This window comes from Carcharodon carcharias, chromosome 15 (assembly GCF_017639515.1).
Source record: "Carcharodon carcharias isolate sCarCar2 chromosome 15, sCarCar2.pri, whole genome shotgun sequence".
In the NCBI taxonomy this organism is placed as follows: Eukaryota; Metazoa; Chordata; class Chondrichthyes; order Lamniformes; family Lamnidae; genus Carcharodon; species Carcharodon carcharias.
The window spans coordinates 57,407,026-57,423,530 of record NC_054481.1 but is presented as its reverse complement, the minus strand read 5'-3'; the positions used below and the strand labels follow the sequence as shown (position 1 = coordinate 57,423,530).

The following is a 16,505-nucleotide window of genomic DNA, read 5'->3' as shown; positions in this document are numbered from 1 at the left end:
TTCTCCTGTAACACACTCCACTTGCCCTACTTCAGTACTCAGAACTAGATTCAATACGACTTCCTACATTATTGGAATGGAGACGTATTGATCAAGAAAGTTTTCTAAAAGTATAGCAGAAATTCTTCTCCTTCCCTACCTTTAGCTATACGTTTTCCCCATTCTATATCAGGATAATTAAATCTAACATTACTAGCCTATTTTTGATACACGCATTTGAAATTTGGTGCCAGATTTGCTCATCTATCTCGTCTCACAGTTTGGCACCCGATAAAAAAATTCCCAACCATGTATCAGATACCCTTCAAGACAAATAGATTTTACTGAAAAAAAGTCATTTTGTCAAAGCTTTTCATTTTGCACTCATCAGGACAATCACAAGAATACCAATGTCAGGGGAAGCAACAACTTTATACTACATGAGAAGAGAGTGCTGATTGGCTAGCAAGTGGACTCTGATTGGTAGAGGTGTTGCCATGGAGAATGCACCAGTTAGTAGTGACTGACAGTTAACTACCAAGCATTGTTTGAATTTTAAACCAGGCAGCTTGACTTTGATTGGTCAAGGCATTGCCCTGAGAAATGAACCAGCGAATGGCTATCGCTTATTTGTTCAGCTGAAACAGACACAATGTGTGTATATGTTCTTTCTGTCTGCAAAGAACAGGATCCTGTGTATTAATATATTTAGCTTCCAGTACATGCAAATGCGCCACACTGCAATCCTGACTGACAATCTTAAATTGGTTGTCTGCATAATTTTTAGCACTGAAGTGGGGCTTTCAAGCTGTACTGCAATTATGGGGTTAAAATGATTCTCTAACATTAAGCTTATTAAGTGCAAAAGCAACAAAGCAACTTTACTGCAGATGTGTGAGTCACATGGTTTGTTTCAGTAAACATATCACAAACACATCCTCTGAGGACATCCTGCTGGATGATTGGTACTTAGCACCCTCTTTGACCCTACAAGTCTGCTCTGGACAGACACTAGTGCTGATGTTATTTCCACAACTGGAAACAATGGAGTCTACCAAGGTAAGCTGTCTCTGGATCCAAGGCTGTTCCTTGTGTGGAAGATTTCTCGCCTTCCACGACAGGGATGAATGAAACAAAAACAAAAATTCCTGGAAAAATTCAGCAGGTCTGACAGCATCTGCGGAGAGGGATACAATTGACGTTTTGAGTCCGTATGACCCTTCATCAGAACTAAGGCATATAGAAATGAGATGAAATATAATATGAATGAATATTGTCTGGGGCCATTTGGTTGTGCCGATTGCCTTCTCCGTTTCTTAATTAGATTACATGATGGTGGTTATCCTGTGTCATTGTTGTGATGTCTTAAATTCCAGTCCTCTTTAATGGTATCAGTTCTGTTGTGAGCAGCACTGTGATTGTAACACAATTAGAATAGTATATAAACTGCTTGAAACTTTGTATTGTTGGAGAATTCTCCTGGTTTACCAGTAGAGATTTGTCTCCCTACTGGTGTAAAAAAATTAAGGCTGCTTGACGTTTGAATGAAAGACTCTGCGTTGAGTGTTGGTTTAAAATACACCACAACAGCACACTTGAGAATTATTTAGCAAATGCTGTCCAATCGCAAAATCACATCTAATGTTGGACACTATGTTTTGAGTTTTGCAAGCACAGGCTGGGTGAGTGTGATCTGTACCTTGCCCATTGCGAACAGCGGAAGGGACAAGCTGTTTGATATGATCTGCCAGTCTTTGGATGCTACATATCACATCTGCCAGATGATACATATCTAGCATCACACTGGCACTGAAATTTATATACCGCATTACTAATTTATGAGATAGGCAGAACATCTTTTTGGCTTGATAGCAGCATCCTGTTAGCAGCGAATACCACACATGTTGCTACTGCACAGTAGCAACGTGAAACAGCTAGCTTCACCTGTTGCTCAAATTTTTTGAGCTGCCTTGCCCTTCCAGGGTAACCTGGGGTAGAGAGGGCACTTTTCCGGGCCCAAAGTGACGACCTTTGGCCCCTTCATGAGTTTGTGAGATATCCAGCGTGAAAATGATCTGTTACATCCTGAGTCCAATATGACTCTTCTTCAGAACTGGGGTTTCTCTCTCCACAGATGCTGCCAGACCTGAGTTTTTCAGCACTTCCTGTTTTTTGAATAAGAGAAAGTTAATTTAAAGTCTTATTTCAAGTTGAACCATGACAGCAGGGCAAGGTGTCATAGGCACAAACTGATAAAAAGAAAAGACTTGCATTTATATAATGTTTTTCATGACCACTGGATGTCTCAAAGCGCTTTACAGCCAATGATGTGTAATCACTATTGTAAAGCAGGAAATGCGGCAGCTAATTTGCACTCATCAAACTCCCGCAAACAGCAATGTGATAATGACCTGTTTTTGTGATGTTGATTCCAGTATCCATGATGCATCCTCAGCGTCGCATGGAAAAACAAAGCCACCAATGAGCAGTCCCTTCTAGGGCAAACATGCCAAGCAAAGAAGGCTTCACTGGCTTTAGCATGTGCACAGGGTGGAAGATGGTTGCATCCCCGAGGTTATGCAGTATGAGGAGCTTGCCGATCAGCAGGGTGCCCAAGGATGCTGTCATGAGACATGAAAACTCTCAACATCAACCACGACAAATAGGAAACTCTGGCAGACCATGGATACAAATAGCAGCACCAATGGTAGTCAGACATTCACCACCACAACTTGTGGTTTTAGAAGCCACAAAGCAGGTGCTAATTCTGCACACAAGGCGTCAGGAGAGATCATCCTGAGGAACAACTTCATGCGTGGCACTTATGGTGACCTTACCTTGATTGGCTTGTTCAGCCATGAAAAGAAGTGCAACAGATGATCTCATCTGACGTCACAAAAGTTCTGAGGCTGCGTTCCCATCATCTCTTGCAGCTGAAAGGATGCCAACCAACCAGTTGTGATGTTGATTGTGGGGTATTGGGGATAATTCCCCTAATCTTTGAAATAGTACCATGGGATCTTTTACATCCACCCGAGCAGGCAGATAGAATCTCAGAGATAAAAACAAAAAACTGCGGATGCTGGAAATCCAAAACAAAAACAGAATTACCTGGAAAAACTCAGCAGGTCTGGCAGCTTAGGCGGAGAAGAAAAGAGTTGACGTTTCGAGTCCTCATGATCCTTCAACAGAACCAGTTTAACGTCTCAGCCAAAAGACAGCACCTTTGACAATGCAGCATTCCCTCAATACTGCACTGGAATATCAGCTTTGATTTTTTTTTGGTGCGGAAGCCCTGGAGTACGACTTGAACCAGGAACCTTGTGATTCAGAGGCAAGTGTGCTACCAACTGAACCACAGTTGACACTAAAAGGCAAGTTCCAAGATGGCAGTCATGAAAAGGTTTTTCACACAAATATTGCCTGGAATGATTTGAGTAGGGTAGTGGAGGAAAAATTACAGGATCATTGAAAAAGCAGTTGGGTGCTACGATGTTGAAGGGATGGTGGGGTCCTGTGGTCAGCAGTGGCTTTAGGTTTCTATGGATAGAATGTGATATCAGTGGTGTATTGAGGCATTGATTTTCCTGTTCTCTATTCTTACAATTAAATTGTATGACAGTATGTACTTAAAAATATAAGAGGCAATAGGGGTTTGAATCCTCACATTAAAGGATAAAACAACAGATAACATAGCAATTGTTGTTCTTCAAAATAATTAATAGAATGTGAAATGCTTTAATAAGTTTCTGAGAGATGTGATAAGGCACTTTATAAATGCAGTTGTGTCTTTGTTTGACCATGGCTAGCTATTGGTAAGGCTATTGAGTGATGTAATTAACATAGATCTACTTAATTTAAGGACAATCATGTGGCGCTGACTAATCAAGAAACATCAATGTACAAAGGAAATGGAACCAAAGAGTTGCCCACCAACTGGCTTAGAAAGATACAGAGGTCAGTCACGACCCCAGGGAAGAAGTGGTTTATAATATCAGAAACAACACTCACCCATTGATGGTCTCTTTGTTTTCTGCACGAATGAAATGCTGTTTCTCTGGCATTATAATGCAAAGTGAGTTCTTCTGAGCTGTCTTACTCTCACCGTCAGTGACATCAGTGGAGAGATTCATATTAATGGTGCCTTGCGGAAGAGTGCTGGGCTGTTGTAATTAAAGAGGAAATTTCGGTGAATGGATTTATTTCAACTTTTGAGTCCTCCACAATCTCACATATGGTGCTGTTTTAAAAACAAACCACACAAAGCAAATACATCAAAATGCAATTAGTAATGAATAATTATCAATTCTTTAAAAATCAACTCAACCACATACTTTGATTTCCCCAGAAATTCACCCATCAATGGCTAAATGGCAATTGAGTTATTTGGTGGGTGAAATACCAGAGAAATTAAGTGGCAGATTAATGGAAAGTTTGAGATTCAATTTCCATCTGGAACTATTGCCTCTTCTTTAAAATCAGGTTTCACTTGGACATGAAGTTTCATAAGAGCTGATGAAAGGGCATAGACTTGATACATTATTTCTCTCTCCACAGATGCTGCCAGATCTGGTGTATTTCTAGCATTTTCTGTTCACAGGATGATATCCTCACATGTATTTGCTCAATTTTACTCCCGCCTCCACTTTGATGACCTAGCTCTCTGTAAGACCCATCAAAAACTCTGCTGCCCATAACCTAACCCACATCAAGTCCTGTTCATGCATTGCCCATTGTACTTGCTTACCTACATTGGTTCCTGGTCCACTAATGATTTTAAAATTCTCAATCATGTGCTCAAATCCCTCCATGGCCCAGCCGCTTTCGAAACCTCCTCCAACCCTAAACTCCACATTCCTCGTATCTAGAAACTTGAGCACCCATACTCCTGTCTTCCCACTATTTCCTTTAGTCCCAAAATCTGGAATTCTCTCCCAAATCCATTTTCACTTATCCCTCCTTTTCAAGAGCCTCCTTAAAACCTACCGCTGTTACCAAGCTTTTAGCACCCATCCTCACTCCTTTGGTTCAGTATCAATTTTTGTCTGATTACCTTTCTATGATGCATTTTGGAACACTTTCTTACGTTAAAGGCTCTATATAAATGCAAGTTGCTGTTGGAACCAACTATCTCTACACCCTAGTATTCCTGCTGTTAATGTATTGTCATTGTTTATATAATTGAAATATTTAACCACTCTAGTTCATATACAGTTACAATCCTGTTGAAAAGGTGTATACACTATATTTACTCCTGCTATTATATCCCCTATTTAATTAGCTGGGGTCACTATCCCTGAAATTCTTAATGTGCAGTCTATGTTGTCTATACAACACTGAAGTAGTAAAGAATGAAGTGTGAGTGCAGTCTGTAGAACAATATGTTACACCTGGAGGAGTACCTGATGACTGAAGGCCCAGTATCATGAAGAGATATTGTCTATAAATGTTATTGGAAATTGTTAAATTGGAATTGTAGTAGAGTCTGTATCTGTTTGTGTGCCTTAATTGGATTAAAGCCAGCTAGTCTGGATGCTTTGATATATAGTAGTTTGAGATGTTAATTGGGTAAACAGTAAGAATAGAAGGTAAAGAGTACATTTGCATTTGTTGAATAAACCATTCAAATGAATGGGTAAAATCTTGCACCTAGCTGACAGATGCCAAGCAGTTTGTTTTTTTCTCAGCTTACTAACAAAATTGGTGGAATGAAAGGATGTTATTGTTAGGAGAGGTAAAATGAAAAACCTAGGATACAATGGAAAATTTACATTCAAAGGGGAAGCTAGATATAAACAGAGAGGTTGTGTGTATAGGTCAAAGGCATTTAAGACTTAAACAGCCTGTAAGCCTACAACTGTCTACAAAGGAACCAAATTGCAAGGGATAAGAGCAAAAAACTGTGGATGCTGGGAATCCAAAACAAAAACATCTGGAAAAAACCTGCTGAGTTTTTCTAGGTATTTTTGTTTTCGTTTTAAATTGCATGGGACCTCATTTTGAATTTGTAAGGTCAAATGTGCTTTGCCTGGTGTCTGTTTAAAGTCTATGGGTTATTGTTGCCTTGGTGAAGATTTACCTGGGAGTGATTAATTTGGGGATTTGTTTAAAAGTTATTACAGTATTAATTTGTAGACATCTGTATTTAATTAGTTGTTAAATTAATAAACGTTTAATTTAGTTTTATGTAAAAAGCCTCTTGAGTCTTGGTGGTTTTATTCCTGAATGCAGAGCTGCATCTCGAACATACCAATTCAAAGCATAGGTTATGACAGTTGTTCAAGTTTCCCTCTGGGATTTAAACAACTCAGCTTTACCAACTGCTGTGTCATAACACCAGTAATTTTATAATGTGAAAGTCAATGGGATGTCTCGAGATACAGAGGTCTATCCAAAACCTCTCTTCTGCTCTCACTTACTCTATCATCAGTCTGAGATTCATTACCTGATCAAAGTGTTGGCTGACAGAACTGGCTGTTGCCTTGTATCACAGCAAATTACATGCAGGCATCAAAATGCCTAGAGCTGTCCCTCTGCATTGAATGACTATGCTATCACAGATTTTTCTAGACACATCTGTATTATAGCACTGCTGGTGACAGGGAAGACTCACTGTTCCACCCGTGGCTGCATTCACTCTCTCTCCAAAGTAACATTTCCATATTTGCACTCAATCAAAATCAGGCTATCATATTACCTAGCATAATTCAGCAATACTACAGACAACACTACTTCAAATGAAAATGTTACAAAAGGTGAAAGCATAGCATTGAGGGGTTACCTTACTGAGACAGAATTGTCAAAGCACCAAATGGGAATTTTAATGCCATCCCCGATAGGTGGGAGGAGGTCAGGTTAAACTGGTAAAAATGTAAAACATGACCCCCAAGATAATGCAAAAGTGCCTATTTCCGTTTCAACCATGATGGGTTTGGGGAGGTCCAGAAATCCATTCCGGAGAGATGAGTCGCTGATTATAATATCTAAACTCACTGATTATAATATTTAAGCTAAACTCCATTCCTCAGATTTTGGAATCCATTTGATTTTAACAGTTGCAAGTTGGGTCCCCCAGCGTTCAACAAACCTGGTGGCTGAAGGGAGGCAGGAGCTACCAGAACCAGTACGCAAATGCTCCTTCAGTGCTGCTTGAAGGCTAGAAAGAGCAAGAATGCTTCCGCCTCTCAAACAAACCTTCTGCAATCTCTCCCCCTCCTACAATACCTTTCTTGCTGCTGCATTCCAAGTGCCCCACTTCCCTGCCATCCTCTTCAGTTTTCAGGGACCAACCCCCACAGTTCTCAGTTGCAGCCTTCTACTACAAGTTGTCCTATCTGGCAGCAGGCCAGCCTATCAACCCGGGCAAGAACTAGAGTAAAGAAAATTCCAATGAAGTCCTCAGTTAAATTTGTCAGGACATCCGCCATCTTGGTATTTCCAGGTTTCCCAGCTGCAGACACTCTGCCTCTCCAATTCGTCATAAATATTGGGGCCAAGTTTCACCCAAACTTTCATTTCAACATGGCATACTTGAGACTAGATTTTTCTTTTTAATGGATTCAATTTGCTTGATTGGTCAGCTAATACTGGACAAAGTTTAGCAATAAATGAGTTGAGAGACTGTTGGCACAGTGTGGGTAGTCGTTGAATTATTCTAATTCCAAAGAGTATTTGATTTATTGTGGTTAAAAGATTTTGTTTTGCATCTCATTTGTGTCAAACTTGAGCTCCTAACTGAAGTGGCAGGATGTAATTTTTTACAACTCTAATTACAACATTACAAGCAAAACGAAAGGGCAATGCTGAGCCAGGAAACAGATATTTTCCTGGAGCTTCTATGTAAACAAGGCCACATAAAAACAGGAATGAGTACTTGACGTAAGGACTCTCTTACACTCACACCTGGAACCTGTTTATTCTCACAATGACACTCATCCTCACCTGAGCACTATCACACCCAGCTAGGGCTTCCCCACATTCTTATCCAGAGACCCATCACAGCCTTACATAGTTTATATGGATGGAAGAAAAGAAAATCTTGCATCTTATAGTGCTTTTTACGTTAGGCCATTACACAGTTGTTCACAGCCTTTGAAGTATGTTCAAAGCATAGTCACAGTTGTAATGCAGGTAAATTTTGAAAAATAACGAGCAACTACAGCTATGAAACTAATCAGTAAGACCTCCCATTAATCATTCAGTATTGATATTTTCAGATGCCCTTTCCTTCCTTGCACACCTGAATGCCCCTCTGACATTTGGTTAATTTCTAGAATAAATCTGAATATGCTGGCATCACTGCATATTGCAGGAAATCTGTAAGATACTGTCCTGCACTCAGTCACCTCACTGTAACCTCTCAGTAATTAGTGACCAATTTCCTCTTTCCAAACTGCCACATTCCTAATACTAGAACTGCACTCCTTGTTTTAACGAACTCCCCAGGATGTCTGAATCTGCACCTGCCTGCAGCAAGGTCTATCATTAACCCATTACTGCTGCTGACGGATGCTTTGAACATTATAAGTTTTCCTCCTGTTATTGTAGTAACTCCAGCTGTCATTACTATACACATCTCTATACTTCCTTCAGGCATCCAGTTCAAACAGCCTTCCAAACTATAAATAACTGTTAGAAATAGTTATCCTGATGAAATCTTACAGAGCAGCATTCCTAGGGCAATCAGTTCCAGTCTATGAATTGTCACCTAAAACAAGGTCCTACTTTTCCTCATAAAAGGGAAATGATGACATAAAGGTTTTTCTGCTCCATAGCACCAACATTCATCAAGCAGCAGGATTAGAAGTAGAAAGAACTGGGCTGATTACAGCTAATTCACCAATGCTAAAATATGGTTGTACACTAATGATCACTTGGATCTGCTGCCATTCGCATACATTAAACTACAAGATGGAGAGATCTGTGATGCTTTGCAGAGAAGAATGACAGTGCCCTCGGGCTGGGAGCTTATCACTCAATCTTCCTCAGCCAAAGTATTGTGTGTGGAGTCAAAAATCAGTGCAAGAAACTAACAATCTTAAAAAGAGATAAAACTGTTTCCTCTAGGCTAAGTTGATAAATATACTGCCAGTGTGGTATTGAACAATATAGACCAGGAAACTGCCAGGGTCCATACCTCATCTGTGCCAAGGTTGTTGGCTTCTGCTAGGCCAGTAATTGAGGAGCCATCCAGCCTAATCCCATGTTTGGGCTCTTGGTCAGGAGCCTTGCGTGTTATGGCAGTACAAGTGCGTGTCCAAATACTTTTTAAATGTGATGAGGGTTTCTGCCTCTACTATGTTTTCAGGCAGTGAGTCCCAGATTCACACCACCCTCTGGGTGAAATTATTTCCCTTTGTCACAACTCACTGGATATAGTGCGCTGTAATATCAAGCTCCACTGTTCCCCGAACCGTGACAAATGTGAAGAAATTTGATCAAACTACCAGATTGCCCCAATTTTACCTAATTGTTTAGTTTAGGTTAACAGAATACGAGCGCCAGGTTTGTAAACTTAGTAAGTAAATAACTGTTTATTGAACAAATTGTCTTTAACCAGTGGCAAAAGAAAGAAATATGAACTGCTAATTTCTAACTCTATAACCTAAACTTTACTCCTTCTTAAATCCTTATACACACACGCAAGACACACAAAAACATGGATTTTAAAGGTGGAATAGAACAGTTCAATGGCATCAATTCCAGAGTACAGGATTCGATGGGTTGATTTTGATCGACGTTTTCCAAATTTCTTTCAGTTCTTGTTGAGGACACAAAATGATCTTCCAGCACTTTCAGTATTTAGTTCACTGGTTGAGCACTTGCCTTTCAATGTCTTTAACAGTGATTTTCCCCTTTGCCTCTTGGCAGGGGTTTTCAGAGAGAGCAGGTTATAGAGATAGGAGGAGAACAGAAAAACAGCTAGTTATTATTGTGGAATTACTGGAATCTTATACACACAGGAGAAAGAGGTTTTAGGTTTTGTTCTTTCCAGGCTAGGAGCTATTCTGCTCTGCTCTCTCTCAAAACCTGGTCACCTGGTCAGAACCAATTAAAACGTTGTTGTCAGGCAGTTCCCTTGGTCCAGGACTCCTTTCCAGCACCATCCTGTCTTTCATGGCACACTCTGTTCCAGGACTGAAACATTGTAAATCTCTCTCAACCTGTTCCAGTGAACATGTCTTCCAAACTGCAGCTATTGTAATTTTAAATCCATAGTCCAACAGAAATAAAAAGATATCTTCCTTACCCCTTTGATTCCCCTCTAATCCTCCTATCCTAAATCTATGCCCCTAATTGATGGCCCCCTTAACCAGGGGCAATAAGGCTTTCTTACCCACTCTATCTAGATCCCTCATATTTTATACACTTTAATTAGATTTCCCCTCAGCCTCCTCTGTTCTAAAGAAAACTCAAATCTTTCCGCATAACTAAACTTCTCAAGCCCAGGCAACAGCCTCAAAATCTTCATTGAACTCTCTCTAGTGCAGCATATCTTTCCTACACTGCAGTGACTGGAACTGTACACAATCTTCCAGCTGTGACTGAACCATTGTTTTATACAGTTCCAGCATACCCTCCCTAGTCTTGTATTCTATGCCTTGGTTAATAAAGGCGACTATCCTGTATGCCTTCTTGACCGCCTTATCTACCTGTCAGCCACCTTCAGGGATACGTGGACATGCACTCCAAGGTCTCTTTGTTCCTCTACACATCTACATATGCTACCATTTATTACGTAATCCCTTGCCTGTTAGCCTTCGTTAACTCCATTTGCCATTGTTCCGCCTACCTGACTAGTCCATTGATATCCTTCTACAGTCTACAACTGTCGTCTTCATTTTCAACCACATTGCCAATTTTTGTAGCATCTGCAAACTTCTTAATCATACCTCCCTACATTCAAATCCAAATATATACCACAAAAAACAAAGGACTTAGTACGTTCCTGCAGAAACCCACTGGAAACAGCCTTCCAGTCACAAAAACACCCATCAACTATTCCCCTTTGCTTCCTGCTTCTGAGTCAATTTTGGATCCAACTTGCTACTTTGGCTTGGATCCCTTGGGCTTTTCCTTTTCAGACCAATATGCCATGTGGGACCTCATCAAAAGCCTTGCTAAAATCCATATGGACTACATCAAATGCGCTATCCTCATCGACCCTCTTAGTTATCTCCTTTCAATCATGTTAGTCAGACACAACCTTCTCTTAACAATTCCAAGCTGACTCTCGATTATCTGTGTCTTTCTAAATGAAGATTTATCCTGTCCCTCAGAATTTTTTCCAATAATTTTCCAACCACTCAGGTTAGGCTGACTGGCCTGTAATTTCTTGGTCTATCCCTTTCTCCCTTTTTAAACAATGATACAATGTTATCATCCTCCAGTCCTCTAGCACCACAGTGGCAGTCAGAGAGAATTGTTAAATGATGGTCAGAGCCTCTGCTATTTATTCTCTTACTTCCATTATCAGCCTAGAATACATTATGTCCAGGCCCAGGGATATATCCATTTTCAAAGATGTTAAACCCTTTAATTTTTTTTATTCACTATGCTAAGTTCATTTAATATTTCACACTCCTTCTCCCTGATTGCAATGCCTGTATTGTCCCTCTTTTTTGTGAAAGCAGACACAAAGTATTCATCAAGATCCATACCCATATCCATAGCCTCCACATGAAAGTTACCCTCATGGTCTCTAATAGGTTTCACTCTTTATTTAGTTATCATCTTGCTCTTTATGTATTTACAAAAAAACTTTGGGGTTTTCCTTGATTTTATTTGCCAATATTTTTTCATGCCCCCACCCCCTTTGCTTTCATAAATTTCCTTTTTCATTTCACCCCGACACTTTTTGTACTCCCATAGAGTTTTCTGAAGTATTCAGCCCTTGGTATCTGTCATAAGCTTCTCGTTTTTCTTCATTCTTTCCTTTATGACCCTTGACATCCTGGGGGCATGATACAGGGAGTAATCCAGAGATTACTTCTTTTGAGGTGCTGCTTTTCAGTCTCTCTCCTAACTCTCTAACTCTGCCTATGACACTGTTGCAGATATGGACCACGACCTCTGGGTCTTCACCCTCCCCCACCTTAGAATGTCCGGCTGCCACTCAGTGGCATCCTTGACCCTGGCACCAGGGAGGCAATATATTATCCTAGAGTCACCTCTGTGGCTGCAGAAGCACCTGTCTGTTCCCCTCATTATCAAATCCCCTACCAATATTGCTCTTCCATTCTTCTTCCTCCCTCACTGTGCAGTTGAGTCACCCATGGTGCCATTGACCTGGCTCTGCCTGTACTCCCAGATGAACCATCACTCTCACCAGTAACAAGAACTGAATACCAGTTGGACAGCGAGATGCAGTCAGGGGAAATCTGCCCTGTTTGCCTTAGGACCATGACAAACGGCCACAAAGACATTTATATTCACCAGTCCGACCATCATGCGTCTCCCAGCCATTTCAAGCCATAGAATTTTACAGCTGGGTTAAAGTTAAATGCAGAGAATAATTTTTGAAAACACAAACTTGAAGTTTACTTAAAATGCACTTTTGTGTAACTTGAGTTGCTTTGCAGAAAACAAGGGCTGTTGTGATCTCTAATCTGCTTAATGTTCTACTGATGAGGCATTGCATCAAAGAAAACATTGGAATTCCAGGCAGGCATTAAGCTTTAATGGGCATTTTTCTTAATATTTTACTTTGACCGGTTCCACTGTAAATCCCCTTCTGCGCCCTGCTAATCTGCTGTCACGGTCTCCCATCAGAGAATGGTTTAAATATTGCACATAATGTAGTTTTAATATTTCTCATTTGAATGCCTCACTTCTCTGACAGCCTAACAGCTGCTAGAAGAAAATGATTTAATCCTCCAATAACCTGTGTTCAATTGAGGAGGAAGTAGGACAATCTAGAATCTGCTCCCTGTGTGGGATTGATGTCCCTAACATGTTCCTGTCAGTACCATATGTCCAAACTTAATGGACTCCTTCCAGCTGTCACTAGTACACATGATTATCAGTTTTACATTTAAAAAGGCTACTTACCAATACAAAAAGTCAAACTTCAAATATGTACACTATCCTTATCCTTAAACACGTACGGGAACAGGTGATCTAGCATGAATCTGTTTTTATCCCTAATATAAAATAAAAACAGAAAATGCTGGAAAAAAACTCAGCAGGTCTGGCAGCATCTGTGGAGAGAGAAACAGAGTTAACGTTTCGAGTCTGTATGACTCGTCTTCGGGGCTCTGAAGAGTCATATGGATTCAAAACATTAACTCTGTTTCTCTCTCCACAGATGCTGCCAGACCTGCTGAGTTTTTTACCAGCATTTTCTATTTTTATTCCAGGTTTCAGCATCCGCAATATTTTGCTTTTATCTTACTGTTTTTATTCCTGTTCACATGCAAGATTCTTTCTGACTGTGAACTTGCTTTCATCACTCATCTTCACATCTGTAAAGCATGCTCCACCAGGTGCCATATGAACACAATTTGACAATCACCTGCACATAAACTTAAAGAGTGCTGCATGCTGGTTGTGCTAATTGCTGCAGTTAGTGACTGGAGCATTGGGGCTCACCACCCATCAGTCTGGGGAGATCTAGTTACTGCAGGGAGATCTTGGTTAGAGCATCGTGCCTGTGTTGTGTGGCTGCACGTAAGCCCAACGGTGGGAAAACTGTTGGAGAAAAAGCCTGAAATAGTCAGCAGCAGTGGAAGGGGGAGAGGTGGGTGGAGGGGGGCATGGTGAGTGGAATCGTCAAAAATGACACATAACGTCAGGGTCACATTCTTAATATTTGTATGGATGTTTCTCATTGTTATTTTTACCGGCAATGTTGAGTGGATCTCAATGTGCAACAAAATGATAACGCACAGAATAACACCCCGGCAAGAAAATAAAAATAGCACCCAGACGGCAGCTGGGCTCAAGTAACAGTGGCCTTTCCTTAGATTGACCACAGTAAAGTATTTCCTTTTACTACATTAAAGGCACTATATAAATAGAAGCTGTTGTTGACGTTGATGTAAATAAATTGCCGCACTCAAGAAAAATGATCAACAAAAATATTGACGGATTTAAAATGATTGTGCTGGAAAATGCATGTGTGGGAGCTGTTCATTGTTTGGAAAAAAAAGGTAGCCCTACGGGGAGGGAGTAAGACAATTACTGCTCTATACCCAGTAGGGCTTATGACTTCAATTCTTTCAATGTCCGAGAGTGAAGATATTTATTACAATATGGCACAATCTGTACTTGAACAGTGCGAGTGTGTACAGCAAGTTTAACTGCTGCTTTCTGCACAGCCTAAACGTTCACTAACATGTTGACAGGAGTTCTTGACGTTTCCAATCTCTTTCAACAAGTGCAACATGCAAGCAGCATCTCAACAGTAGTTTTCCTCCTGTAACAGCAAACAATAACATCTTTGTAGATGTTAAGTTCCAGAACAAAGCCAAACTAGCGCTACAGGAATTTTAGGACAGTGTAATCCCAAGTCCAGGATGTCGACAAGATAGATATGAAGAGGTATGGAGACAAATAATCACTTCATTCAATTTCACTGCAGTCTGAAGTTGAAAGAGCTTTTCTTTCAATCAGCATTAAACCAATAAGTGAAGCACAGCACAGCCACAATGCTGCCCTGCATTTGACATATGCGTCTTCATTAAACTGCACTATGATGAATAAAAATGAACCAGTCAAATAGACACTGAGCTATACCACCCTATCAAATATTCCCTAAGTTCAGTAAAGCTCAGGGCCGCGTCAGAAATTCTTGGATTCCTGGGCATCAAGAACATTGTTAACTCCCTTACCTCCACACTCAAAGAATCCTAAACACGCAATAAAATGCAATGGAAAGGCCAATGGAAAGTTTACACATGCAATAATAAAGCAAATCATGTCACAATATACCCTGATTTAATGAAACTGCTTAATTTGGTAACACAATGTGAATAATTCTGCTATTTCTAAGATTTACAGCAATAAGGTTAATATAAATGTCTTGCATGAATTCTTTACCACAATCAATCTAAGGAGAGGTCACTGCTATTTGAATCCATCTGCTGCCCAATTGCTGTTTTTATTTTCTTTCCACTGGTGTTATTTTGTGCATTATCATTTCATTGCACATTGAGATCAATTCAACTTTGCTGGTAAAAATAACAATGAGATTCACCCATACAAACACTAGAACATGGTCCTGACCTAAATGTGTCATCTTTCATGATTTCACTAACCATCCCAACCCCTTCACCACCACTGTTGGCAGCTTCAGGCTTTTTCTCCTGCAGCCTTTCCACGATTGAGATTACGTGCAGCCATACAACATAGGGGTGATGCTCCAACAAAAGCCATAGGGACACAGGACTTAGGAGCAAGAGCAGGCCATTCAGCCCTTCAAACCTACGAAATCTCCCCTAACAGGTTGAGTAGCCCCAGTGCTCCAGTCACCAACTGCAGGGATTAACACAACCAACAGGCAGCGTTTATGAATAGGTGACTGCAAAACTGTGTCCGTGTGGTCAGCTGGTGGAGGCCCTCCTATTTAGCAGGAGCCCCTTAGGCCTTTTAAGCCTCCCTCTGCGCAGTCCTGTCAAACACTCCCAGGTTTAATACTTAATCCAAATGATGGGACCAGTGAGAGTGTAACACTTCTGCAGTACTGTAATGAAGTATCGGCCTAGATTCTCTGCTCAAGTCCAAGGAATGGAGTTATTACCTACAACTTTCTAACTTGGAGGCAAGAGTGCTCCCACTGAGCCAAAGCTTACACAGGAACACCTGTAAACTTTAGCTTCCTACTTCTCTATACTACCAGCCAATCCATGGTTAATAGTGTTTAAACTACACACAGGCAAACATTAATTATTTACTCGATGCAAATTTACTACAGTAATAAAGTTTGAGCAACAGTAACCTTTTCTTGAATCAGCCTTTGTTTCCTCACTAATCAGATGTTTCTGACAGAATATTGTGATAGACTAAGACCACTCACTGTATAGTTTTAGAAAATATATATAGATATGTTCAGCACTCTTTCTAAAATTTAAAAAACTGAACAAAGACCCTTAACATGGCTGAAACTGTGTCTGTGACCCCTGAACAAAAGCAGCCACTTGGCAGTTTTAAAAAAAACTCACACCTCCTTACCTCTGAGGAGTCACTAACGACCCTCTGTGGACTGTACAGCTCAACTTCAACAAGAACTACACAAAGGCCACCTGCATTTAATAACCCTGGTTGGCCAGGAGGAGATGGATTGTCTGCTAAGACAAAGGCCCCACAACCCTTCTTTCAATTCCTAATGGCTAAGACTGTTTGGAATCCAGACAATGGATACTCATCCTTCATCAAATATAGTGGGGAGGTGGGAGTCATGTGACATGGGCCTCTGATTTGTGGAACAAGTAATATTGTCTTGCTGAACTGAAAAGCTCAGTCTGCTGTTTAACATCAGACTAGCAGGCCACACCAAAGGAGCTCTGGCCCAGGTTGGACACCTGGCC

The 16,505-nt window shown here is 40.6% G+C and overlaps 1 protein-coding gene across 2 annotated transcripts in view; it reads right to left on the bottom strand.

Moving 5' to 3' along the window:
* The window catches only part of LOC121288054 (myosin phosphatase Rho-interacting protein-like), a 235,057-nt gene that overhangs the window by 99,633 nt on the left and 118,919 nt on the right, over positions 1 to 16,505 (bottom strand). For both annotated transcript variants that reach the window (XM_041206333.1, XM_041206334.1), the window contains exon 4: positions 3,991 to 4,142. In XM_041206333.1, the coding sequence (XP_041062267.1) occupies positions 3,991 to 4,142 (152 nt within the window). The remainder of the gene's footprint in view (positions 1 to 3,990; positions 4,143 to 16,505) is intronic.